This window comes from Choloepus didactylus, chromosome 17 (assembly GCF_015220235.1).
Source record: "Choloepus didactylus isolate mChoDid1 chromosome 17, mChoDid1.pri, whole genome shotgun sequence".
NCBI classification, from domain to species: Eukaryota; Metazoa; Chordata; class Mammalia; order Pilosa; family Megalonychidae; genus Choloepus; species Choloepus didactylus.
Window position 1 is genome coordinate 30079987 of NC_051323.1, and position 27098 is coordinate 30107084.

The 27098-nt window shown below is 38.4% G+C and overlaps 1 protein-coding gene across 3 annotated transcripts; it reads left to right on the plus strand.

The window, feature by feature from the left end:
* Window positions 1-3783: 3783 nt before the first annotated feature.
* Window positions 3784-25854, plus strand: FAM161A (FAM161 centrosomal protein A). 3 transcript variants are annotated; one of them, XR_005212408.1, is made up of 8 exons: window positions 3784-4064; window positions 14207-14445; window positions 15645-16814; window positions 17206-17373; window positions 18953-19052; window positions 19151-19197; window positions 24641-24795; window positions 25272-25407. XR_005212408.1 is itself a non-coding variant. In XM_037807348.1 (7 exons), exons 1-7 carry the CDS (start codon window positions 3870-3872, stop codon window positions 25402-25404), a joined length of 2160 nt encoding a protein of 719 aa, XP_037663276.1. In that variant the 5' UTR covers window positions 3785-3869; the 3' UTR covers window positions 25405-25854. The 3 variants fall into 3 exon arrangements, 2 of the variants coding, with proteins under 2 accessions (XP_037663276.1, XP_037663277.1); XM_037807348.1 differs by lacking the exon at window positions 19151-19197 and having other exon boundaries at window positions 3785-4064; window positions 25272-25854; XM_037807349.1 differs by lacking the exons at window positions 17206-17373; window positions 19151-19197 and having other exon boundaries at window positions 3786-4064; window positions 25272-25854.
* The last annotated feature ends 1244 nt before the right edge of the window (window positions 25855-27098 follow it).

The following is a 27098-nucleotide window of genomic DNA, read 5'->3' on the forward strand; positions in this document are numbered from 1 at the left end:
CAGCAGAAACCTAAGTATAGAAGGGAACTTCCTCAGCATGATAAAGGGCATTTATGAAAAACCCAGAGCTAACATAATAGTCAGTAGTGATGCATGGGAAGCTTTCCCCCAAGATCAGGAACAAGACAAGGATGCCCACTATCTCCACTGCTATTCAACATTTTACTGGAAGTTTTAGCCAGGGAAATTGGGTAAGAAAAAGGAATAAAAGACATCCAAATAGGAAAAAGTATCCCTATTCACATATTACAGAAAATCACAAAAATGTAAAAACAAAAAAAAAACCAACCACTGAAGCTAGTAAATTAATTCAGCAGTTAGACTGTAAGATCAACACTCAAAAATCAGTTGTGATTCTATAAACCAGCAATGAAAAACCCAAACAGAAATTAAGAAAACAATTCCATTTTCATCAGCACCCAACAAAATAAAATACCTAGTAATAAATTTGAAGTACCTAGGAGTACATAGGAATAAATACCTATGAAAGACTTGTTTACTAGAAATCATAAACGTAGCTGAAATAAATTAAGACCCAATTATATAGAAAAACATGTTCATGGATGGGAATACAATATTGTTAAGATGGCATTACTACCCAAAGCAATCTACATATTCAATGCAATCCCGGTAAAAATTCCCATGGCCTTTTTTTGCCAAAATGGAAAAGCCAATCTTTAAATTAACATGGAATTGCAAAGGGCCCTGAATTGCCAAAACAGTCTCAAAAAAGAACAATGTTGGAGGACTCACCTTCCCAATTTCAAAACTTATTCCAACGCTACATCAATCAAAACTGTAGTATTGGCATAAGGATAGATACATAGACTAGTAGAATAGAATTGAGAGTTGAGAAACAAACTCATCCATCTATGGACATTTGACTTTCAACCAGGATGCCAATACCATTCAATGGGGTGAGAATAGTCTTTTCAAAAAAGGTTCTGGGAAACTGAATATCAACATGCAAAACAATGATGTTGGGCCACTACCTTACATTATACAAAAATTAATGCAAAATGGATCAATGACTTAAATAGAGGAACTAAAACTTTTAGAGGAAAATAGGGATAAATCTTCATGACCTTGCACTTAGCAGTGGATTCTCAGATATGACACAAAGCAACCACAACAAAAGAAAAAATAAATTGGACTTCATCCAAGAAAGAAACTTGTACATCAAAGGACATTTTCAAAAAGTGAAACAACCTACAGAATGGGAGAAAAATATTTGCAAGTCAATCTGATAAGGGTCTAGTATCCAAAATATATAAAGAACTACAACTCAATAGCAAAAAGATAAACAATCCAATTTAAAACTAGTGAAGGAATTGAGTAAACATTTCCACAGAAGACACATAAATGACAAAGAAGCACATGAAAGGATGCTCAACATCATTAGTTATTAGGGAAATGTAAATAAAAACCTTGAGACAGGTTTATATTTCTAAAGTGACTGTACCATTTTACACATACCTAAAACATTTTGACACATGGTATTTTTGTTATTCAATTCTATATATTTTCTAACCTCCATTATAAATTCTTTTGAAACCCATGAATTGTTTGTGGAAGTGTTTTTAAGTTTCTGTACAGGAAAGGCCTCTGTAGTTACTTTTCTTTTATTAATGTCTAACTTAATTGTATTAGTGATCAGAGCATGTTGATTGTATGATGTTAATCCTTTGAAATTGAGTTAGCTTTATGACTTAATACCATGGATACTTTCATAAATGTTCCATGTGTTCTTAAAGAAATGTATATTCTCGAATTGTTATACACATATGTATATGTATGTATATATGTTAGCTCTGTATCATCTAATAGATATATTATCTGATTGTTAACTGTGCTGTTCAAATTCTCTATATCCCATGATTTATTATTTTCACTGGGTGATTAATATTTTTTTGGCTTGCCATATAAAGCACTGAAAGAGATGTGTTAAAATCTCCCTCCATGAGTGTAATTATGAAGATCCACTTTGGAAATCAGTGTGGCGGTTTCAAATGAAACATACACTATGTTTCATTTGAAACAAAAGTCTGTGACACAGCATTTCCACTTCTAGGTGTTTACCCAAGAGAAATGAAACCACAGTACACAAATGTGTCCAGAAGACTTACAAATTAATGTTCATAGCTGCTTTATTCCCAATAGCAAATGTGGTAGCCTTAGAACTGCACAGTTTAGATCTCCCTCAAAGACAGGATATACCGTACGGAGGGTATCAATTGATACAGTGCAGGGCTGGAGCTTGCTAGTACTGGCTTGTGAGTTCATTGTAAAATTTTCAGGAATTCTGCAAACTAATTCTTAAACCCAGCCATTATTAAACATTATGTTTTGCAAACTTACATGTAAATAAGTTGAAAACAAAGAATTTCTCAAAACTCTTCACTTATTATGTTATTAAATTTTATGCCCTTTGAGGTTATTTGGAACTACTATCCTCTATGGTGGAAATACTGTATAATTGTATCCAAGTTCATGTTCAGTGATGTCACACTGATATGTTGAAATAAGCCATGGTGAGATCACACCACAGTAGTCAGCAAACGCTACAAATCAGACATTTAAACAAGAAACTAATTCAGAGTAAACTTCAAGCTGTATCTATAACTTGTATAACCTTTTGCATAGCCCAAAAATTTGAGGAAAATTCTTCTGGTAATTAGAAAAGTACTATCTATTTCAGCAAAGAAGTCACAACATTGGTGAACAAATGAAATGTTGGTATACATCTTGGGAGTTTCACTTTTATCTTATTAACATAAACAAAAATATCAACCAATATTTATTCGGAATTACAGTTGTTAATTTCAACCATAGGTTGGCTATGGATACAAGAGTTCAGCAAAAAACAATGAAACTATTCTGTGAGAATCAGTAGTCTGTGGAATTTACTGTTTGTAGTATGTTTTATTATTATTTGTAAGTTGTGTGCTACAATCCTTATTTATCTAAATTTGTAATAAACTTAATTAGACATATACACACAAACGCTTGCCCCCAGAGGTCTGGTCGTTAGCCATGTACCTGCACACCATTGACTGACAGCCTCCAGCTACAGCACGTTTAGGACCCTCCACAGTGTTCCATTGGAGAATATACTCTTCCTAGGCACCTCCAGCCAGTAACCAAGGAGGCCAGGCTACAGGGGTCTGGCCATTTCTGCCCGTTGTAGACCTCCTCTATGGGATATTTGGTCTGGAGCTCTCTTTTGAGCTGGCTGAGACTTTCTCAGAGTTGCACTGCAGTTTGAACCTCCTCGTATGCTATCCTCTTCCCTTCCCCCTCTCCTTTCTAAGGTGTCATACCGTATCTTAGTCTGAAGTCTTTCCTACTCCTCTTCCTTTATCAGGCATTTCCCCAATAAATCTCTTGCACTTCTAACTCCTTTCTGGAGGACTCTACCAATCGAGAAAGAGAGAGAGAGAGAGAGAGAGGAACAACTCAAATGCTAAATGTCCATCAACAGGTAAATGGATAAAGAAATGAATAAACTTAAGTGATGGACACAATATTAATAGTGCAGATCAAATTTAAGAGTTTGCCTTGTTTGTGGCTGCCACATTATGAATTGCACAAAAACTTGACGAGAAGAGGTTCTCTTTTCTTCCAGCCAACCTTCCAAACCAGCAATCGGACTAAGCACTGACTTCCACTGTTCAGGAGACGCCCGAACGGAGTCTCTGGTAACATGCGAGGAATTTATGACTTTTGGTCCCTCGCGGTCCCCGTAGCGTCCCTGGTTACCGCGCCCCTAGTAACCGCCCACCCTAAGTAAGCAACCACTTGGTTGCCGGAGGCCGCACCAGCGCCCCGCCCCAGGCCAGCGCGGGCGCTCAGGCCTCGGCGGCGCGGTGATGAACACCACGCACCGAACGGCGAAGCTACCGGCCTCCAGTCTCCAAACCCCGGTAAATCCCAACACCGGAGCGCGGGTCGCCCTGTACGAAAACGAGGACTCGTTAGAGGCTTTGGCAGTAGCGGTGGCGGCGGCGGCCTTGAAGGAGGTGCAGGAAGAGGAGGAGAAGGCGGTGTCGCCGGCGCCGGCGTCGGTAATGTAGGGGTCGGAAGTGGGCTGCTGCTGGGTGCCGGCCGGGCGTAAGATGAGGGCGGGTCGGAGTCCCCACCAGACTGCGGAACGGGCTGGGAACGCGGTGTCCTGTCCAAATAGTCCCCACCCTCTCTGCCCGCACGGAAGATACTCAAACCAGAGGAGTTGGAAAGTCTTTTAATATTCACCAGAGAGAAGATTGTTGTAAAAATTTATTGAAGGACATTTACATAACTCTATTTCTAGAAAGTTCAAAGTACAGAACTTTACTCCTTACGCTCAGAATGTCTTAGGGTCGGATATCGTCCACTCACTCACCCCTTTTTTTAACTTAAGTAGAACTGATCTACTCCAATAGTTGATAACCCATAAAAACTCAAGTGAATCAGCTGTGCTGTCAGGTATGTCACGTTATCACCTTAAGGTCTGAGTTATTAGCAGACCTAACACAGTACATTAGAGGCAGGGGTTTAAAACCATCAAGAGTTCAGTGAATAGACCAAACACAGATTAGATAGGTAGGTGGATGGTAGGTAGGTAGGTAAGTAGGTAGGTAGGTAGGTAAAGATAGATATAGAATAAGATAAGATAAGAGAAGATAAGATAGGAAGAGAGGAGAGATATGAGCACCCAGAGAAATAAATTACTGAGGTGCCAGTGTTTCCTGATCTGCTCTTCAGGGTGGAATGAGACTGCCTTTTCATTTATCAATTTTCATTGTCAAATGTGTGTGAACACCTGTCCACTAGGTGGAGGGTGATGACTGCCATCTGTTCTATTCATTAAAAGATGAGTACCTTGAATTTCAACTAGTAACCAGATAAGTTTTCTTAGTACCATATGTCCAAAACTTCTTAGATACAAAACATTATGCAATAGGGTTAATAGAAATCACTGGATTTTTGAATTCTCATTTCTCTCATCTGCACTATGGCTGTTCATGAGAAAATCTGTAGCAGCATCTTTTATGGTCAGTATTTCATCAACAGACGTAAACTACTTGTGATTATCCAGAGTAAGGCAGACTGAGACCTAGAACCTGAACCAGGGTAAGATTCCTAGGACCAGTTTTGTTCATGATAAAATTTGCTCTCAACACAAGTTGCAGTGGGCAACAAAGGAGGCAGAGGGATGGAGGGGAAAGGTTTGACTGGAAGAAAAGCACTTGGAGTCCTGGTTAGGATCTAGGCTTTGCCACCTGCTAGATGACATTAGCACTTAATTTCCTTAAGTCTGTTTCCTTACCTGCAAAAGAATAATGATACTCTCTCTCTCTCTTTCTGTCTCACTGTGGTGTTGTGAGACTGAAGTAAGAGAATATGTGTCCCATTTAAAGGCCAGTGTATATAAATTGATAATAATAACAGCAACTGCCAGCAGGACTGTTGTTTGAGAAACACCCAAAGATTAAATTCTACTCTGGCTTGCTGTGATAGAGGAGTCAATCATTTCTATAATTGTAGTTGCACTTACAACTGTGCTGCTAAATTGCAATTTGCACCAAAATAAATAAATAAATATTGCAATTTGCACCAAAATAAATAAATAAATAGAAAGAAAGAAAGAAAAAGAAATTGCAATTTGTATTTGAAATGGTTGTTACCTTAGAAGAAAGTAGTTTACTCAATAAGCTAGTTTTGAAAAGTCAGGATCCTAAAAAAAAAAGAGAGAGAGAGAGAGAGAGAGAGGGAAGTCTTGTGAATTCACCTGGCTATGAATCCAGTAGCAAACCTGGATAAGCAGCCACAATGGACCTCATAAGCCAAAGTACACAGGGGTGGGAGAAGCAGCACTATAAAGGCAGGTATGAGAGGGTAGAGGGTAGGAGCCAGGCTTTATCTTCATCACAGTTTGGCTGGAGTCTCTAACTTGATTTTCAAATATTAATTTGTCTCAGCTTTGTTATCTGTAAAATGTAGTAAACTCAGACACAGAGCCCACTACACAAGATTGATTCAAGAACCAACCACCACAGTAGGCCTCTTTCAGTCCCTTGGTTTTTCCAATGTCAGACCACCCCCACAACCCATTGTCATATGGGGCACTGAGGCGTGGTCTTTGACTCCAGCCTCATTCGCTGGGGGATGGATGGTTGGAGAGGCATCAATTCTGAGTTCTTAGTTCTTAGGTGGTTGATGATGACATGAATAAAGCAATATTGTATAATTTGCATTTAAAATTCCACTGCATTTCCTAATGGGGTAGCCTTCTGTTTTCCAGCAAATATTGAGCATTTATTAAGTGCTAGTCAATGACTCCAGTGGTGGGTGAAGGAAACAGAGTCCACATCCTCACAGAGCTTCCAGTCCAGTGTGGAAGTTAACAAAAAAAAAAAAAAAAAAAAAAAGAATGAATGATTATAAGACAAGAAATGAATAGGGTAAGATGATTAAAAAATAAATAGGTGGGACTTACTTAAATGAGTTGGTAACATTTAAAATGATGCTGTAGATGAGAAAGCAGCCATTTGAAGAGTAGGGACGGGAAGATCATTGCCAGCAGAGGGAACAGCACATGCCAGGCCCTAAACTGGGAAGAGAAAGAGCTTTATGTGCTTAAGGTTCTGAAAGAAAGTCAGCAGGACTAGAAAAGAGAGAGGGAGAGGTACTTGGAGCCTGGATCCTACAGGGCCTCGTAGACTAAGGTGAGTAGTTCAGGTTTTATTCTAGAAGCAGGGGGAGGTTATTGAAGGCTTTTGAGAGTTATGACATGCTCCTATTTACAGTTTTAAAAATTCCCTCTGATGGCTTTGTGGAGAATGATTGGAGGTTGATGAATTGGAAGTAAGAAGCCTGGTTAGGAGGCTATTGCAGTAATTCAGGTGTGATAGGTGGCGGCTTGGACTTCGGGTCCAGGGGGATAGTGAGAAGTGGACAGATTTCTCTAAAATGGATGGGACTTATAGTTGGAGTGGATGTGAGGGCCAAGGCAGAGCAAGGAATCAAGACTGCTCATTCCCAGGCTTCTGGTTTGAACCACTGCCTGGAAAGTGATGGCATTTACTAAACTGGGGAAGAATGGGTTTAGGTGGGGGATGGGAATCAAGGCTTCAGTTTTGGACATAGAAAGTTCAAGATGCCTGGAGTCCTGTGGGGGCTGACCTGGAGATTTATATCTGAGAATTTTCAGCATTTTTAAAACCACAGGAATGGATGAGTTCACCCAGGGAGAGAGTGCAGAGAAAGAAGAGAAGGGGACCTAGTGTGCGGCTTTTAGGAACCTCAGCATTTAGCAGGCGGGTATATGAAAAGGAGGCGAAAGAGAGTACAGAGCAGCTACAATGGTAGGAGGAAAATCATAAAAGTGTGGGAGTCCCATATTTATTGTTTTTTAACAATGAGGGAAAATGTCTAATGCTGATAAGAGGGCATTCCATCCCTGAGACAGGAGAGAAGGATAAAAGGGGCACAAAAGCAGGTAGTTTGATAGATAGGAAGATGAAAGAACTTCCCTCTGATGGCTTCTGTTTTTTTAAAGAAATAGAAATCAGATTTATCAGTGGGTGGTTGGGGAGTAGGGTCAGGAGAAGTTAGAGAAGGAAGGCAAAGGTCAGCATGATTGCTGGGGATGTGGGAGAGCCATTTTCCAGAAGGAACATGGGGATGCCAGGCAGACCAAGTGCCCATACAGAATTTTCCAGTATTTAATTTATGATTAATATTCATAAAACATTCTTTTCCTTTTCTTTTTTTATTTACGTTTTAATTATAGAAATAATATGTGAATACATTCTCCTTTTAAAATATTAAATGTTACAAATAAGGATTAGGCCTTTTTAGCTCCTTCCTCCAAAATAAAATCTTGACACCCCCATCCCCATTGGTGGCCACTGTTTTGATATCAGTGTATATTCTTCTAGGGTCTTTTCTATGCCCCTACTCACATACTATTTAATTATGTGGTAGCATACTATATATGTATAGTGTTCTGCAACTTGCTTTTTTTTTTACTTATCAATAAATACCTTGGTAGTTTACCGGTGTTAGTACATGTAAGTTCTGCCTCATTCCTTACAAATCTTTTTCTTAATAAAAATTCCAGAATTGTGACTAAAACTAGACAGACTACAGCACAAATACATCTTTATTTATGCTGATTACTAATGAAGCAACAGATGCTGGAAGGATTCACCATCTAAATGGGTCAATCTTCTAGGGAAGATTATCCTCTAATCCAGCAGCTGCATTTATGGCATTCCATAAAAGCCAAACAATTAAAGGGAAAGGGTGCTCTTAAAAAATAATGTCCTTGGCCTAGGCCATATATACTAAAAGTTTTCTTCTGTGTGGAGACAATTAAAGATGAAATTAAAATTGGAAGCTGCTTGTTAGCCATACATCTGTTTTGTTTAAAACCCTGTGAGATCAGTGTATCAGTTTACCTGAAAAGTTCAATTTGGGCTAACAGCATTAAGTTGAAAATAGAATAGATGCTATTCAAAAGTCAGTGCATAAATATCTTTTATCACACCTGCCACATCTCTTCAAAAACTGCTCATCCTTGTATGTCTTTTTGAGTTTTTCCAGGCACTTCTATTAGGAGTTCAAAAAAATTGAATCTTTTTTGTGATCACTATAAGGCATTATTTTAAGGGATATTCTAAAAGAATGAAAGGAGAAAGCATAGATACTTCTGCCTAAAAACAGTTCTTTGGAATATCTTCCCCTGTTTTAGTTACAGGTTTTGAAAAATAAGTCTTTTCCTTAATAATCAGTAGAATATAGCTCTTTAGAGCAGCCGATATTTCTTTGAATGATTCAAACCTTTGTGAGGGAATTTCTATCCTCTTCCCTTGATGGAAACGTACATTTTTCTTAACTGTACATTCATTCATTCAAAAAATATAGATTGAGCACCTGCCATCTGCCAGCACTTTTCCAGGTACTAGGGACACAGCCATGAACAAAGCAGACAAACCCCATGTGGTGAAGCTTACTCTTTGGTAGGGGCAGGCATATAATGCACAAATAAGAAAAATACATAGAATGTCCATTAGTAGTGATTACTTATGAGAAAAATTAAGCAGAGAAGGGGGGCTGACAGTGAGGAAAGGAGTTGTAATTTTAAATGGGGTAGTCAGCAAAGACCTTATTGAGAAAATGACATTTAATGCAAACCTGAAGGGGTGAGCAAGTGGACTGTGAAGATATCTGGAGGAATAGCATCCCAGAGAGCCAGACAGAGGCTATAGCAAGTGCAAAGGTCCTGAGGTAGAAGTGTGCTGGCATTTTCAAGGAGGGTCACCAACATAGGGGAAGTAGAGTGTGTTAGGGGGAAAGGGGTAGCAAATAAAGTCATGGAGGGGACGCAGATGATGCACAGCCCTATCTGAGTGAGATGAAGGGATCCCTCTGAGGAGGGGCTCCTTGGGCCCCAGGGCCCAGATTCCGAGGAGTGGGCAACAGCTGGCTGGTACTGGAGTCTCTAAGAAGGGCACAATGTGACTGACTCTGGTGATTCTGTGAGTTTAGAAAAATTGCAATCTGAATTCAGCTGCTCCTACTGAAACAAACTGCTGCTGCCAGAGTGAAGAAGTGTTGCCGGGGTATGCAAGCAAACAGGAAGCTGCAAAGTGCTACAGGAAGGAATAAGTCCCTTCTTCCTCCTTCAGCCTGGGGGTCTCCCTCTAGTCTGCCTGTTGGCAGCATCTAACAGAGCAGCTGACAAAGCAGAAAAGTGGTTTGCAAAGTCTGAGCATGACAAAGTGGAGTATAGAAGGTGGGTTTGTAGCTGAGAGACGATAGCTTAATAACTGACACACCTACTTTATGTATCATAAAGACAATGTTCAAAAGGTTAGTGCATATAGCACATTACTAGTAGGCACAGAGCCTAGACTTTGTGCTCTGACAGCAAGTCTGAAATCTTTCTCCCAAGCCATTAGAACACTGTAAACTGAAAACCTTTGCAGGCTTGTAAGAGTGTTAAGTCAGGTGATTAGTGGTAGGCAAGAAATGGAAACCACCTATTGCTTGCCCTGACTTCAGTTTCCAGGCTTGCTTCCGAAACTACTTTATGCTTTCTGCTCTCCTATCCTGCAACCATGTACACCTTGCTCTCAGTGCTCCTCCTCCCCTGTGCCCAACTTTTGTCACCTGTGACTCTGCTGGAATACCTTTTCCTGCCTAAACTCTATGATTCTCCAGCTTCTTCCATTCTTTATTACTCAGCTCAAATATCTCCTCCATAAAGCCTTCCCTTATCTTCCAAACGCAAACAAAATTGCTTCCCTCCTTTGCATATCTCCTCACTTCATCTCCAGATCCCCCATGACCACTTTCTAGCTGGTGTTAGTTCTCCTCCCACAACTTGTTTAAATGGTGGTGCTCTCCAACATTGTCATCCTCAGGTTCTGCTCTTCTCTCATTGCCTACACCCCTCATCCAAGGCTGCACCTGTCACCTCTGTTTGCATTGGTGGCTTCTATATCTCCATCTCCAACTGAGCCTTCTCACAAGGTCTCCAGACATATTTGCCTGCCCATTTCCTAAACATCTCCATCTGGATGCCCCACTATCCCCTCAAACTCAGCATTTTAAGGCAGAGTTTAGCTTCCGTTCCCTAAAACACTCTCCTCTCCTGTGTTCCCTATACTATGAGTGGCAGTTCCATTATCTACCTAGATAGACATCACTCCAAACAGAAAATAAATCTTTTTGATTCCTTGCCCCCGATCCAAGTTGTCATCAAGTTACTGTTCAGCCTCCTAAATCTCCCAAGTCAGCCCCTTGCTCATGTCCCCATAGCCACTCCCTTAATTCTGTCCTTTGAAGAGCCCATTAACTGCTGCCATCTTCCTTCAGATCACCCTTCCTGCTATTGGAAGAATCCTTCTGAGCATTACCAACCGAGCTACTGCCCTTCCTCACAGTGGGATAAAGGCCAGCCTGGCCACCGGGGCTCTTGGTTGGAACCCTAGACTTGCCTTTCTCACCTGGTTTCTCAACCACCTCTGTACAATATGAGCTCTGTTCCACACCCCATTCAGGATTGTTTACCTCTCTGAGCACATCAGGCCTGTTCCTCCTTCTAAGCATACTGGTCCTCATGGCTCAAAAGCTCTTTCCAGCCTTGGGAGGAGTATGGTGTGTCTTTGGAGACTAACAGACTTGGGATTGAATCGCAGTCCTGCTTTTTACTAGCTATGTGACCGCAAGCAGATTACTAACTCCTCCAAGCCTCGGTTTCCTCATGGAGAACAGCACCTGCCTTGAGTCATCCTGAGGTCATATATGACAAATACTCTAGCACTGTGCCCAGGATTTCTTTGTTCCTTTTTCACTGCTTTGTCTTTATCCAACTTTACACCTTCAGCCCAGCTCACTTCTGTGTGAATTCTGTGTCTTCTTTCCCTGCCCTGGTTAGGAGTAGGCATTCCTTCTGTGAGCTCTCAGCATCCTGGCACTTTTTCCTTTTTTTTTAATGTGGCCAAGTTTTTTTTTTAATGCAATTTTATTGAGATATATTCATATAACATACAGTCAGTCAACGTGTATAATCAGTTGTTCACAGTATCGTCATAGTTGTGCATTTATTACCACAATCAATCTCTGAACATTTTCATTACTCCAAAAAATAAAATTAAAATTAAAATTAAAAAGAACATCTAAGACATCCCATTCCCCTCCTCCGCCCACTGTTCATTTACTTTTTTAATACAGTTTTATCAAGATATAATCACACACCCTACAGTCATCCAAGGTGTACAATCACTTATTCACAGCACCATAATACATTTGTATGTTCATCACCGGAATTAATTTTTGAATATTGTCGTTACTCCAAAATAAAAATAAAAGCAAAAAAGAACACCTAAATCTTTCCATCCCCTCCATCCCACCCTATTCTTCACCTAATTTTTGTCCCCTTTTTTCCACTCATTTGTCCATATACTGGATAAAGGGAGTGTGAGCCACAAGGTTTTCACAGTCACACAATCACACTGTGCAAGCACACTGTTCAAGAACCGAGGTCACTGGGTTGCAGTTCAACAGCCTCAGGCATTTCCCTCTAGCAACTCCGGCACACTAAAGACTAAGAAATGATATCTATATAGCACATTAGAATACCCTCCAGAGTGACCTCTCGACTCCATTTGAAATCTCTCAGCTGCTGGAGCCTTATTTTGTTTCATCTCTCTTCCCCCTTTTGGTCAAGAAGATCCTCTCAGTCCCACAGTCCTGGGTCCAGGCTCATCTCCAGACATAGTTTCCTGCATTGCCAGGGGGATTTACACCCCTGGGTGTCATGTCCCACATAGTGGGGAGGGTAGTGAGTTTACCTGCCTAGTGGGCTTAGAGAAAGAGGGGGCCACATCTGAGCAACAAAGAGACTCTGTGTGTGGGGGGGGGGGGACTCCTAGGCACAATTATAAGTGAGCTTAGCCTCCCTTGCAGCAACTAGCCTCACAAGGGAAACCCCTGAGTTCAAGGGCTGGGCCCACTAAATTAGCAGTCCTCCCTGTTTGCAGGAAAATCAGCAGTAGCCCAGGTGGGGAAGTCCAACATTTCTGCATTTCTCCTCAGTTCCCAGGGGGCCCTGCAAAAACACTTTTACTCTCCTGCATCCTGATATTGTGATACCTGTGGTCCTGTGTCTGTTTCCCTGGTCTGCTGGAGAGGAATCGGCGGCTCTCAGGCAGGAATCAGGTTCTGTCCCATTCAAAATCTCCTATCGATTATTTACTTATGTGTTCTCTACTAAACTAGCTTCTCAAGGGCAGGGTTTCTATTTGGTTTGTAGTCTTCAGCAGCTAGCTGAATGTGGGATGTCCTCACATATTTCATGAGTGAGGAAATTAGCAAAGTACGCATCCCAGAGCTAGGAAGGTAATGGTAAGGAACACACAGAAACAGTGAAAGAAATCAGAAAATTCCCTTAAATGAGTTGTATGACATATATAAACATTTCTCTGATTCATATATTTGTTGGCAACAAATTTCTACATGTCAGTAATATTGAAGAAAGCTTTTTCCCCTATTTGTTTTCTCTAAGTTACCCCCAGTGATACACCATAGGACTCCTGTACATTGTTTTTAGTCCATTTTAAAAACTCTGTATATTTAACTGTTATCTACAATTGATAGCAATTTCTGAATTTCCCTGTTGGGAAAAGCTAAACAATTTATTTTCTAGAGCCTTATTATAATGGAGCTATAATATTTTATAGCAAATATATATTTTTCATTTTGAGTCCATTCCAGGCATTAGACTAAATTTAAAACCATGTTCAGCAGATTTTTGTGTGTGGTATCATAGATATGGCAGGCTTTTATGCATAATGTCATAGATAATTTCAACTGTTTCTCAACTGAGAGAATAGTTTAACTGTTATATTTATGGAGAAAATGGGGTTTTACCTCTTTAATTGCTTCAGTTAAAAGAGCTGTAAATGGTATATAAAAGAAGTGAGAAAAAAGCCCAGGCAGACCCTCCTAGTCATAAAATAACTATAACCACGCACTGTTGTCTCTTCCTTTGTCACTCCCTGGTTTACCATCACCCATGGAAGCTACTGTTCTTGTTACCCACAGGAGTGGCAGCTCTAAAGTCCCTCCCACTTCCTCCTACTCCCTCCTGGGGTCTTCCCTGTGGGGAGTGCTTCTCCCTAGCGCCTTCATTAGCCACTGAGAACTTTGTCCCTCCAGGGCCCCCCACTCCCCTGCCCTCTCTGCTGGCATACGCTTGAAGCCCATCCCGCAGGAGCCCAGCTTGGGGGAGGCTGCTGGGCTGTGCTGGCTTGGTTTGCAACAGGGGGAGCTGCGTTCCTCTTCACCTTAGTTAAAACTGACCACTCAGAATGAGGCTCCTTATAAAAACCATTTATACAGGATGATTTGGTTCTTTCTTATTATACTGTGAATATAATGAGTTAATTACCTTTGTTGGTTGATACGGGAATCAAACCATCCTTTACAAAATGGATTAAGTAGCATTTATTTTTCAGCAGCGTGGTCTCTCTCTTTTTCTCTTAATAAGCCCACAAGTAACTTGTACTGTTGTTCATACAAACTATTACATGTGCATAGCCCACAAGTAACATATAACCTATTAGGTGGACTTTTTAAGAAGCAGCATTCAGATCCCTATCGACTTAATTTGCCTTTAATTCCAAATACAATAACAAGTTTTTTCCTCCACCAGGCTGATTTTAACACCAACATTTCTGGAGTGGACGGACATACATCTATAAGCTCTGAGGACTTTGTGGACTTATCTGATATCTACCACTCTAATGAAGAGTATTTCAGAAAACTAGAAGAGCTGAAGACTGCACACATGGAAACTATGGCAAAGTTAGAGAAAATGTACCAGAATAAATTAAATTTAAAGGGAATTCAGCCAGTGATCATCAGGGAAGGTGCTCCTAGTATCTCTTCCAGGTAAGTTCATACACAATGTTATTTGTAGACTAAAATAAAACATGCTTAAAAGTGAAGAACAAAAATATTTCAGAATATTTTCCCTTAGCACTCTTAATGATAAATGGAGGTGGGATTTTATTCAGGATGTTTCATGGCTTGTCAACCTACTAGGTGACTTCTCGGTTTGAGAGTCTTTTGGTGTCCATTTGGTTCTTTCTCTCTAAGCCACCACCCATATAGAACCAAAGGCGTGTGTCAGATTATTTAGTCTCTGCCATTTTAAGGATGAAGATTTAAAACTTAATTTTAAAAGCCCTTTGTCATATGTGTATTAACATGAACTCCTTAAAGATTTATAGTACAAAGAATTCAGGATGAGGAGACTGAAATCTGACTCACATTTTCAAAATTGTCTGTAATTTCAAGACCCATGTCTGCTGTGAACTTGATTGCTTTCAAACTTGAGGCAGTCAGTCCACGCTGAGTGCATAGCTCCTTTGTGCCAGACCTTGCTGGGCCCCGAGGATTCAAATACAGGATGCCTTCAAGGAGCCCTCAAGGAACTCAAGGACTAAGAACCAAAAATTGCAATACAACATGGTATAAGGGTGTATCATGGAGACAGAGGAAGAAGCAGTTGATCATGCTGGGGTATCAGTGGAGGGACGCAAGCAGAGAAGTTTCCATAAGAGGGTCATATACGAGTTCAGTCTTGAAGGAGTAAAAGTGCAGCAGATGCAGAAGGCATGGAGTGGCCTTCTAGACAGCAGAAACTGAATGCAAAGTGAGGAAGCTCACATGATCAGATAGGACTTAAGTAATGGTGACTAGGAGGTGGCAAGAGGTCAGCCTGGAAAGGTAGGCAGAGGCCATTCTTGGAAGGCTTTATAATCTACACTTTACTTTGTACAAATGGGAAATTAAGTTTCAAGCAGGGAGTGACGATCAAATGTATGTCTTAGGAAGGTGACTCTGGAAAAAAGTGTGGAGCAATAGAGGTCAGATGCAAGGAGCCTCTGCCCTCTGAGCTTCCTCCCCATAAAATGAGGAAGTCAAACTAGATAATTTATAGATTATCTCACACTTCTAGTTGAAATAAAAGCAATAATTTTTACAAACCCTGTCTTCTAAATGATTATATCCGGATCTTAGAAAATATATAACTCTATCTTAATTGATGGTATAATTGAACGTTTAACATTATTCTTCTTATTTAGATCTGTATCAGAAAAAAACTTCCATCACTCCGAATCTTTAATGCCATCGCATTCAGAGCCTGATTTAGGCCAGTCTTACTCCTCGTGTAGGTCTTCCTCTGAAGATGAGTTGCCCAACCTAGAAAAGGAGTACCCTGAGGAAAACAAAATGATGGCCTATGCTAGGGAGCTCATCAACAACATGTGGACAGACTTTTCTGTTGAAGATTTTATTCAGCGTAAAGATCCTGACTTCCCAGCAGTTGAAAAAACAAGGAAGAAACCAAAAGAATGGGTGCCAAAGATTACAGTACCAGAGCCCTTTCAAATGATGATTAGAGAAGAGAAGAAAAAAGAAGAGAAAATGAAATCCAAGTCAGATATTGAAATGGCACGCAACCTGTTCAAAAAACAAGAAGACGATGCAGAGCATCAGAAGAAATTCCGAGCCAATCCAGTTCCTGCATATGTCTTTCTCCCACTTTATCACGATATAGTCAAGCAAAATGAAGAACGGAGAAGGTATATGAAGGAGAAAAATAAACAAGCTATTTTGGCCTCACAAAAGCCATTTAAGTTTATTGCAAGGGAGGAACAGAAGCAAGCAGCCCGGGAAAAGCAGCTGAGAGATTTTTTGAAGTCTAAAAAGAAACCAAATCGATTTAAAGCCAGACCTATACCTCGATCTACTTATGGGTCAAATTCCAGTGACAGATTAAAAGAAGAAGAGATCTATAGAAACATTAGGAAGCAACTGAGAGCCCAAGAACTTCTACAGAATTCGTCCCCTCTGCCAGGTAGACCAGTTCGTAGAAGTCTTGCTACAAGGAAATCCAAAAGTCCTGAAGAGGCTGATAAATGGAAAGGTAAACACAAGGTCAGGTACCAGACTCCTGATTTGGAAGACCTTCCTGAGAAATATCAGAAATACCTCTCAGATCATAGGTATTCAAAACTCCTAACAGTTTGCGAACCATTTGATCTTACCGCATCCCCACATGCATCCTCTAAAAGAGGGAAAATTTTGGCAGACATGGAAGCAGATGAAGAAAATTTAAAAGAAACACGATGGCCTTATCTGTCTCCAAGGCACAAGTTGCCAGTAAAAGGTGCAAGTGCAAAGCCTGTGCCTTGGGACTGCAACCTTCCAAGGCCTACAGAATCTTCCAGAGGAAGAGAACAAGCCATAAGGTAAATAAGTTAGGATTCAGTACCAACTGACTCATGGTTGCTTAAGCCTGGTTGCTTAAAATCGTGTGGAATTCTATTGATATTATCTTCATGAATTTGAATTCACTAACAAATTATTATCCTGTCTGGTAAGATGTTTTGCTGTGTAACATAAAACATTTTGCCAGAGGGTATTCTTCCAAGAAATGAATGTATTTTCCATTTTATGAATCTTTGGGGATAGAAAAGGTTATAGTCAGCCTGTTTCTTTTTAGTGTCACAAGTCAAATCCTTCTTAAAAGGTTTGCTTTCTTGCCTTTTTTTCAACCTTTGAATTAGCCCATGTTGAATCTTTGCTAAACAACATTCTCATTGGCTTAAAGTGAATTAAGCCTTAGTTTGTTGCCCTCAGGAGATCACTTGAGGAAAAGAAAATGTTGGAAGAAGAGAGAAATCGGATGCTATCTAAGCAGAAGCAAAGAATGAAAGAATTGCAGAAACTCCTGACAACCCGGGCTAAGGCTTATGACTCACACCAGAGTTTAGCTCAAATGTCTAAATCCAGAGTAAAATCTCTCAGGTATAATGAAATGAATTGTAAACCTCCAGATCATTGGTTTTCAAACTTTTTCTTTTTCTTTTCTGTTTTTTTTATCAGTGGATACCAATATATAAACAGATTAAGAATGGCATTGGCATTTTATTTTATGGATTCAAATTACTATCTGTCACTTATAGTCACTGAGAACCGTGAGGCCATTTTGATGAACAGGAATGTTTTATACTGTGGCCATAGTGGATAGTTGAAATCTAGCAGCATCTAATTTTTTTCTTTATTTTATTTTTTTTATTGCACAGTACAGTATTGAGAAAAATCTTGATTCAGAGATAAGGCTCTTCTTTATTTTATTTATTTATTTTTTTAGCAGCTTTCTTTGTAATCTCAGAGGACTCTTCAATAAACAGATATGTCAAAGAGCTTTGTTCCAACATCTGCCCGAAGTCTTATAATACAAGTGAACACATTCTTGGGCCCCTGGATATTAATGTTTAGTGTGCATGTTTTGCATTTTGTTAGTTTTAGTATTTTAAAACTATATTCACAGAACCCTTAAGCCCCCTTCAGAGAACACTAGAATTCTGAAGTACAAAGTTTGAAAACCAATGGTCCGGAGGAACATTTTTGTGTAAAAATGTTCATTTTTATGTTGCTCATAAAAATGTTCATGTTTCAGTAGGAAAGTATTCCCCCAAAGCCGGGTAAGTAGTATGATTTATTAATTGCTAATAATCCGATTTATAAGAACCAAAAATGCAGATATACTTATAAATAAATATATATATATATTTGATTTAATTACAATGTGTATTCCTTTATAATGGAGCATTACTCCTTTGATAGATCTTAATTTGATGAGCTTGAGTAAAAAATACTCCTTAGGAAAAAATTACTGACCCTTAGAAAGTAAACTGGCTTTTGCATAACGCCAACTTGTATGTAATTAACTATAATTATCATTCTATAGTATAATTGTTTTCTCTACACCATGAAATCATATTATCTCTCTAGAGTTAATACATCTTATGTAAAGAAAATAGCATAGTTTAATACATGAGAGGGTCTTGTCTAAAGAATAATTACACTTATAGTGAATTGATGTATTTTAGTTCCTGTTCCTCAATATATTATATTCTCATTCTCCCCAGACCCACTCCTATTTGCTTAAGTTTGCCTCCAACCTATAGGAGATTCTATTTAGTGGAAAAAATAAGAGCAAGATCTTGTTTTCAGAAGAAGTCATTTAAAGAGAAGATACCTAATTTGAACCATATTTTCTTAGTTTTATGCACTGACAGCATATAAATGAGATAAGAGGCTGTTCATTCATCTCCTCAGGCCAGTTTGAAGCCCATTCATACATTATGCCTTGGAGATTTCAGAAATCCAAAGTACCCAGACTGTTCCTAGTGTGCTGCCAGAACCTAGGATTTTTATTCTCCATTCCATGAAAATGTACTCGTTTAAAAAGGGAATATTGATAAACTATGCCTGTAAATAAGTTTAATTTCTGATTTGTCATATAAGCTAAGTGTTATATATGCCAGTTCTTATTTCTTAGATAACTTTTTAAAATTCCATTCCTTTTATTTAATTTTAGAAAGAGTGAAAAGGAAAGGATGAGAGAATACCGCCAAGAGCTAGAAGAAAGAGAAGAAAAATTAAAAAAGAGGCCACTACTTTTTGAAAGAGTTGCTCAGGTTGTGTTTGTTGGAATTTAAGAGCTATTGTCAACTTTTTTTTTTTTAACATCTTCAGGTCCTAATTTTACAGTCCGTTTTTCTTACATGTTATATAGTTTACTGAAACATATTGTTTCTGTGACAACTTCATCAAATCAGCCAAGTAAGTAATTTTGTGTAAAATCTGAGCAATGAATCTTGTTGATGAGGCATGTAAGCATGATAAAGAACATACTATTAATTAATATATTGACATAATATAATCATTCTTTAAAAAATAGTTTCACAACTTCTTTTTGATGGCTGGACTATTTTCAGTACCAACTTGGCCAAGTATTAAGGTGAGGCTTCATGATATGATTTGGAGGTCTTTGAAGAATTAAAAAATGAAACGAAATTTCCAGTGTTTTTGAAGTGAGTTTATAATATGCTAATTTTACTTACACTTACAAAAAGGATTTCCTTTTTTGTAGGAAAAACCAACTAGTCTTAAGCATAGTGGGCCCTGATTTTACTAAATTTACTCTCAGTTTTACAATCTTTCCCTTGTGGGAGATTTGTCAATTTCAGGTCCTCTTCTTTCTCCCCTTAAGAGAGAGGTTTGTATGGGTGGCATGGATTAACAATAGACAAAATCAATGGAGTTTACAGGTACTTGCTTGTGAGTTTCAAGCTGTTACAATTGGAGCTTCCTGCCAGCACCAGCCCATGACAGATGAGTAGATGCAGGATGTTCACAAGGACAATGGACCTGTATTGTGGGTGAATCTGTACATTACCATCTTTCACAGTGATGGAATTCTTTTACTTACTGATTCGGATATAATTTTATGTAGTGCTTTTCGTATTTATTAAGGGGTGATTTTTTTTTTTAACATCTCAGTTTCAACTTTAAGGAAAAAATCATTATAAGCTGTTGTCCATTATGGGGTGTACAGCAATTAACTTTTGGCCCAAAGTAGTTATCTCCAGCTCTGAACTACAGATTTTTATTCCCATTTGTCTGATAGACGTATCTACCCAAACTTCCCATAGGCATCTTCCATTCAACTGCCCCAAGTATATCTTTCCTCTATTTCCTATTTTGGATTGGGGGAAGATTTAGTTGATTGGAGCCACTTTCCCTGCCCATTCAGTTGATTGTCAAGAGACCTGTCATGTTTTCTTCCAAAATAATTTTTGGGTCTGCCCTTCACCATCCCTGAAGCCTGTATGTCGGGTGAAACCTCTATTATTTCCTACCTGAATTATTATAATGGTTTGACTAATCTTCTTGCCTTGCTCTTTGCAACGCTTGCCCATTCTCTCTTTACCTTGCCATCCCCATTCCCTTGCCAAAATGTTAAGCCTGGGTAACAGAGGCAATCATCTATTCTCACTGATTGCGTTTGTCCTCGTTTTCAACAAATGGTATCAAGTACTCTTGTTATTGACTTCTCCAAACAATGCTATGAGATATATCTCCTCATAGTACAGATGAAGACACTGAACCTCAGAGAAGGTGAGTAATTCATAGGTTTTGTAGTTAGTAAACGGTGAGATTAGGATTGGAACCCAAGTCAATCTGCTTCCAAAGCCCATTTAATACTAAGCTGTTCTGCTTCCTTCCACAAGATAAATCCATGAGTCTTAGCATGGTGTACAAAACCCTCTATGATCTGATCCCTGTTACCTCTTTGGTCTGTCTCCCACTGTACTTCTGCTCATCACCATCCCCCACTTCCTTGCCCCTCTATTCTCCATCTATGTACACACACACCCTTATGAATACCCTTTACTTTCAGGCCACACCGGATTACTCATTTTCAAATTTGAAGTCTTTATTCATGCTGTTTCCTGAACCCTGACACCTGTAGAACCTCTTCCTATCTTCATCTAATGCCTACTTGTCCTTCAACTCTTCGTGTGTAATCACTTCTTACATTCTTTCCTCTGGCTCTGTTGGGTTCCCTTTCCTCAGTGTTCTTTTAGTACCCTATACAGTCCTCTGTGTTTGCTTCTACTGCATTGTGTGAAATGTTCTGTTTAATAGTCTCTCTTCTCTTCTAGCCAATTAACTTTAAGGATGGTGGTCTTTAACTTTAGAGGTACAGTTCTAGCACTTACCATATAAGACAATGCCTGGCACAGAGGAGACGTTAATAAACTTTTGTTGACCTAGAACTGAATAGCTATGATCAAATTTAGCCAGATAATGACCTTACATTTTCTTTCTGGGGTTAGCCCAGGCTGAGAGCACTACCCTGACATTTTAGTGGTCTAGTGATACTTAGTAAGTGGTTTGTCATGCCATGAATTTCCACCATTTCTTAGCATCAGAGAAAATGTGACAAAATAAATGATATATGTGAAATTAAGCCAATGAAGAAATTCTGAATTCTAGGTTAGTTTCAAATCTGTTATGTTTTCTACTACTTTTGGCCCTCATATATGCTGTTCCCTCTCCCCCAAAATCTCTTCTTTTCCAATGCACCTCCCACTTCTCATGAGGGAGATCACAAGTTAAATATTCAGTGATTATTTATTAAATGAGTGAAAGAATTTCTATAAACCAAACTTTTGGCTATAAAAAATATTTTTTTTTCTCTTCAAACTAAGACTGATTGTAGACAAACTTTCATCTTCACCTGTTATTTTAGTTTTTGGAAGTTTCTGAAAGAAACAACAAAGCTAATTTTTTCCCAGAGTCTTTGATGGTAAAATGAAATAACCATACAATTATTTAAACTGCTCCTTTTATCTCAGAATCTTTACAGTTTTTTGTAAGGTGAAATGCCAGGATTAATGTTTGTTCCACTTAGGAACAATTACACATTATTCACCTTGATGTAAAATATTAAAATGTAATAGTGCAGAGTCTGTGGCAGTGAATCACCATTACTTTGGTTTTGTTAATATAAATTAGGGCATGTTTTCTTGCATATACTGTGCTGTGACTGTTGCTGCTAAATAACAGCTGCTGTCTAATAAATTCACTCACATCTTTATGCATTACCCATTTATAGCTGTTAATTGTAGTCTTGTTGCTTTTGAGTTATCCCCTAGCAGAGTATGCCTGTGATCTATTTCAGAATCATGTCCTGTGTTTTGGAAATTACAGGGTTTATTAACTGAATAGATGAAGTCTTAACTAGCCCTAACATTGATTAGTTTCATTTTAATCTTTATTCTTTAATATTTAATTTGCTTAAATTAGAATATGGTATTCTTAATGTATTCAGACTTAGGTTTGGGGTTTCCTTATTCTGCTCTTCAGGCTTTAGGGCACAGTTCTTATCTTCTCACTTTGCCTAGCTTTTCAGTTCCCCAAGACTTGTCTGTTGGTATTCGCAACCCCTAGGTGTACTTTTACTTTCATAAAAATTGTTATTTGCAGTGGGTGCTTTTTAGCAGCAGTGTGAGTACTTCTGTTTCAGTTCTCCAGGGTATCAGGAAATGCACTGGGTGATAGTTTTCTCTATTGTAATCAGTCTTTGCCATTTTGGTTTCTCCTCTGGAACACTAGACTCCATGGACTCTCATTTTGCTGGGAGCCCCTCAGTTAAGCAAATACCTCACAACTGTTTTGCTGGAGTCAGGCTCCAGGCTACCTCCACACTTTAAAACAACCGCCACCATATTATAGACATCAGCATGGTCGAGTGGAAAGGTCCAGGAAAGGGTCAAGACACTTAGTTCTACTGCTCTTCAGCCTTGTGACCCTAGGCAAACCATTAACCTCTGGGGGTTTGGGTGTCCTCCTTTGTTGAACATGGGGGTTAGACTAGATGATGTCCATGCCCTTTCCAGTATGGGACACCATCGGTCCACTGGAACTTGGCTATTTCTAGTCACCTTGCTTTAGTTGGAGGTGCAGAAAGCAATTCTTGGTCCTGTACTAGTTTAGATCCACCCATAGGAGCTAAAACCAAAATAGGACCTGTGATCCTAAGTGGGCAAAAGCCGAGCCACTAACATGAACCTGTCACTTATGGATCTATAAAACCCATGGTCTCAGGAACTATGATGACTTCCTACTGCCTCCAAATATACGAGGGTCATCACTAATCCCCACAGTTCCCAAAGCCAGGAAGTAATGTGACATTCCAGAGATTTGAATCCAGTGCTAAGTTCATGTCCTTTTCATTGCATACTTTGCTTCCTCCATAGAATAAATATAAGAATACCATGATTTTATCATCTTTAATGGATTGGAGATATGGTTTGTAAAGAGTAAAAATCACAGTAGGTACATGAAACAACACTGTGACAACTAACCACATGAACTTATTTCCTTACTGATTTTTCCAGATACCTTTATGTAGTCATGAAAGTACATAAAACATAGGTACAGCAGTGGAAGGAATATTTAAAGGTAAAATCCTCTTGTGGCCACCATCCACATTAACGAATAGAGCACTGTCAGTACCCAGGAACCCTCAGTGTGCCCCTTCCAGATCACAAAGCTCTATCTCTCCCTTAGAGATAACCACTTTCGAGATAACTTCCTTGTTTTTTATTGCAGTTTACCACCTATTACATATCTCCAAACAATATAGCTTTTTTCTTAAACTTTTAATAATTTCAAACTTATAGGACAATTGCAAAAATAATACAAAACCCATACAGAGAACTCCAATATACCCCTCCCCACCCCAGATACTCAGATCCACCAACTTTTAACATTTTGCAACATTTGCCATATCATTCTGTCTATCCACCCATCAATCCATCTATCTGTCTCTTTCTGTATATCTACTATATCTATTTTCCAAACATTTGAGAGTAGGTCAGATACATCATGCTTCTTGAACACAACAGTTCCATGTTTATTTCCTAAGAACAAGGATATTTTATGTAACCACCTTAAGTACAGTTATCAGGTTCAAGAAATTTATCATTGATACAAAGCTTACAGTCTGTATTCCATTTTCATATGACCCAGTAATGTCCTTTTGGGCCTTTTCTCCTCCATTATTAGATCCAGTTCAGGATCATGTATTGCACTTAATTGTCATTTTTTCTTTAGTTGCTTTTTTTTTCCTTAAGTTGTGGAAACATATACAACATAAACTTTCCCAGTTCCGCCACTTCTGAGCACACCGAATGAAATTAGTCACACTCACAATGTTGCACTACCCTCACCACCATCACCAGAACTTTCCCATCACCCTGTGTAGTTTAATTTCACCTGTTTCTGAACTTTATATAATCAATCATACTATTTATACATTTTTTGCTTTGATTCTTTTGCTCAGTATTTGTGAGATCCGTCTGTGTTGTGGGGATAGCTGTAGTTCACTCATTTTCATTGCTTTATTTTACTCTTATTGTATGAAGAATTTATTTATCCATCCTACTGTTGATGGATATCTGGGTTGTTTCCAGTTTGGGGCTATTACAAACAGTGCTATTCTGAATATTCTTGTACATGTCTTCTGGGGCACATATGCAGAGGTTTCTCTGGGTATAAACCTCGTAGTGGAAATTGATGGTCATAGGTTATGCATATTTTCATCCACCTGTGATTGTTGAACTGAATTTTCACTGGAGCTTTTAACCCATAAGTCTCTTATGAAAATTTTATATCTTTTTTTCTCATCTAAAAAGATTTGTCTTTTCTATAGAAAAATGCGAGAATGGCAGCAGAGAGGCATTATTCTAACACCTTAAAAGCACTAGGAATGTGTGATGAGTTTGTTTTAAAGAAAGGCCAAAGTGGAAAAATATTTGAGTACTTCAGCAATCAAGAGATGAAAAGTTTCACTGAAGATAAAGAAAGGTAACATATGTAAGATGTCTGAATGGTTTAACTTTGAAAAAATTCTTACCTGCAGGAAAGCATACAATTTGTTTTATACTATTTTTTAAGAAGTCTTTTACCTAATGGAATACTTGTGAACTACTGTAAAACATATTGATATTTTAACATGTTTGACACATTCAAAATATTACACAGTGATAACATACTTTGCTTAAGGCAAAATACTTAGATTTCTGACTGACATACATAACAAAAATAATAACATGCTTTCAGAATGAAGTTTACAGAGTCAGTCACTCAAGTTTGAAATAAAATCGTTCTCAGAGGAATATTTAACTTCTTAGTTGGCATTTCTATAGGGTTTTCTTTATAACAAATTGAAACTCATATACTTGAAGAAGACTGGCTACATGATGGCATATATTACAAAGGGTTTGTTTACCTTTAAAGCAAATCACTTTTCCTTTGAAATACTGATGAATTTCTTCCTCTAGCTTTAATGAAGAAAAAATGGAAGAAAGAGAGAATGGGGAAGAAAATTATTTTATTGATACCAACAGCCAGGATTCTTGCAAGGAAAAAGATGAAGCCAATGAAGAAAGTGAAGAGGAGATATCTGCTGAATGAAACTGAATCAGCAAGGCCTCCTGTCTGTGCCCTTGCTGTTTGTTGTTTGCAGCATCAGGTTGTCATCATCTGCACTTGTGGTGTTAAGATCATCTCTGGAAACATCCCTGCTATGTGTAGGGCTGTTGAGCAAAGTTGTCTGTAGACTGAAAAGGCCGAATCCATCTGAATGGTTCTTTAGTCAGGTAGAGTAAGGCTTTGCCTGTTTGGTTTTTTATTCGCTAGATATGATGTCTATCTGAACCTTTGACTTTACTTGTATTTAAAAGTGTCTGAGAATCACAGCTGTCACAAACTGATTAAATATAAAAATATACATTACTTATTTTTTTTTTTTTTTGATGGGAGAGAGGCTTAGTGTTGAGAGCAGAGAGAACTATTGGCCTTTGGAGATTTGTTTGAAAATTTTTTTTATGGAAAGCAAGAATCAATAAATATTTTTAAACTTTACTATTTGCCCATTCTTTTTCTCAGTAACACATCTCACATAGTGAGTCCTGAAACTTGTTTTATTTGGTATTTTAAGTTTCTTAACTGGATCATTAAAAAATGTAATAAAACGTATAGGACTAGGTACTTGCAAATTTTTATTCATTTCTGCACTGAGAGTTTACTGTTAAATTATCCATGCTATCATCACTTTTTCTTTTTAGCTCTGGTTTTATTCCTAATTATTTTTGTTATATAAATTACTAGGAAAGTTTTCATACTAATAGTTGTTTTTTTTTAAGCCTGTGTATTACGGCAAATGGAAGTAATTATGGCATTTGTGAGTTATATAATCTTAAATACAGGTAAATATTAACCCTGCTTTATAGGTGATGAAATTGTTCAAAGTAACTTGTCTATGGCAAGTCTCCAAGGTAATTCAGATTTAGCTCTTTAATGCTAGACCCAGTTGTGCTCAACTTTTTACAAAAACACACACTCTGTCTTTCTTTGTTCAATTAATTTTATGTTTCATCCATTTTTCCTCTTCAAGCAATCTTTTGTTTTTAAAATTCAAACCAGTCATAAAGATGTGGTATAAGACATTTCCTTTTCTAAAACAATTGGCATCTTTTAAAGAGGACGAACCAATAAAGGTATAATAGCAGTATACCTTTTCCCAGCTGGCATTTAAATTAAGAAATAAGATTTTTCTCAACTGAAGGCAAATGTTTACTTGTAATTCCTTTCCTAAAGTTTGTATTAAACTACACACCACCGTAATTAGATTGAAAACTCCTTAAAAGTTGGCACCATTTTAAGTCATCTTTGTATTTCCTGAATATTTAGCACAGGATGTACTTAATAAAGGTTGAATGAGTGCATGGATAAATATGGTTTTCATTATACTTTAAATGAGTACACATAGGGTAAAAAACATTTTCCTTCCAATTTACTGAGACCCTGATGGTTCAATCGTTCAACTATATGTTAGAACAAAAGCAGGTGAAACAAAATCCACAAATTGTAACGTTTAAAACGTGACTTGCTTCCAAGGATTCACTCTACACTCTGTCCCTTTGCAATCTCATGGGGAGAGTATGGACCTTGGGCATAAAAGACTGGGCTTCAGGGCCTGTCCTCAGTTTCCATCTTTAAAAACGGGGATAGTACTTACCTTGGTTGGCTCTAGGAAGGATGGATGAGGTAATGTATGGAAAGTTCTTTGTAAACTACAATATTTAAATGATGGAGTAGAGGACAGA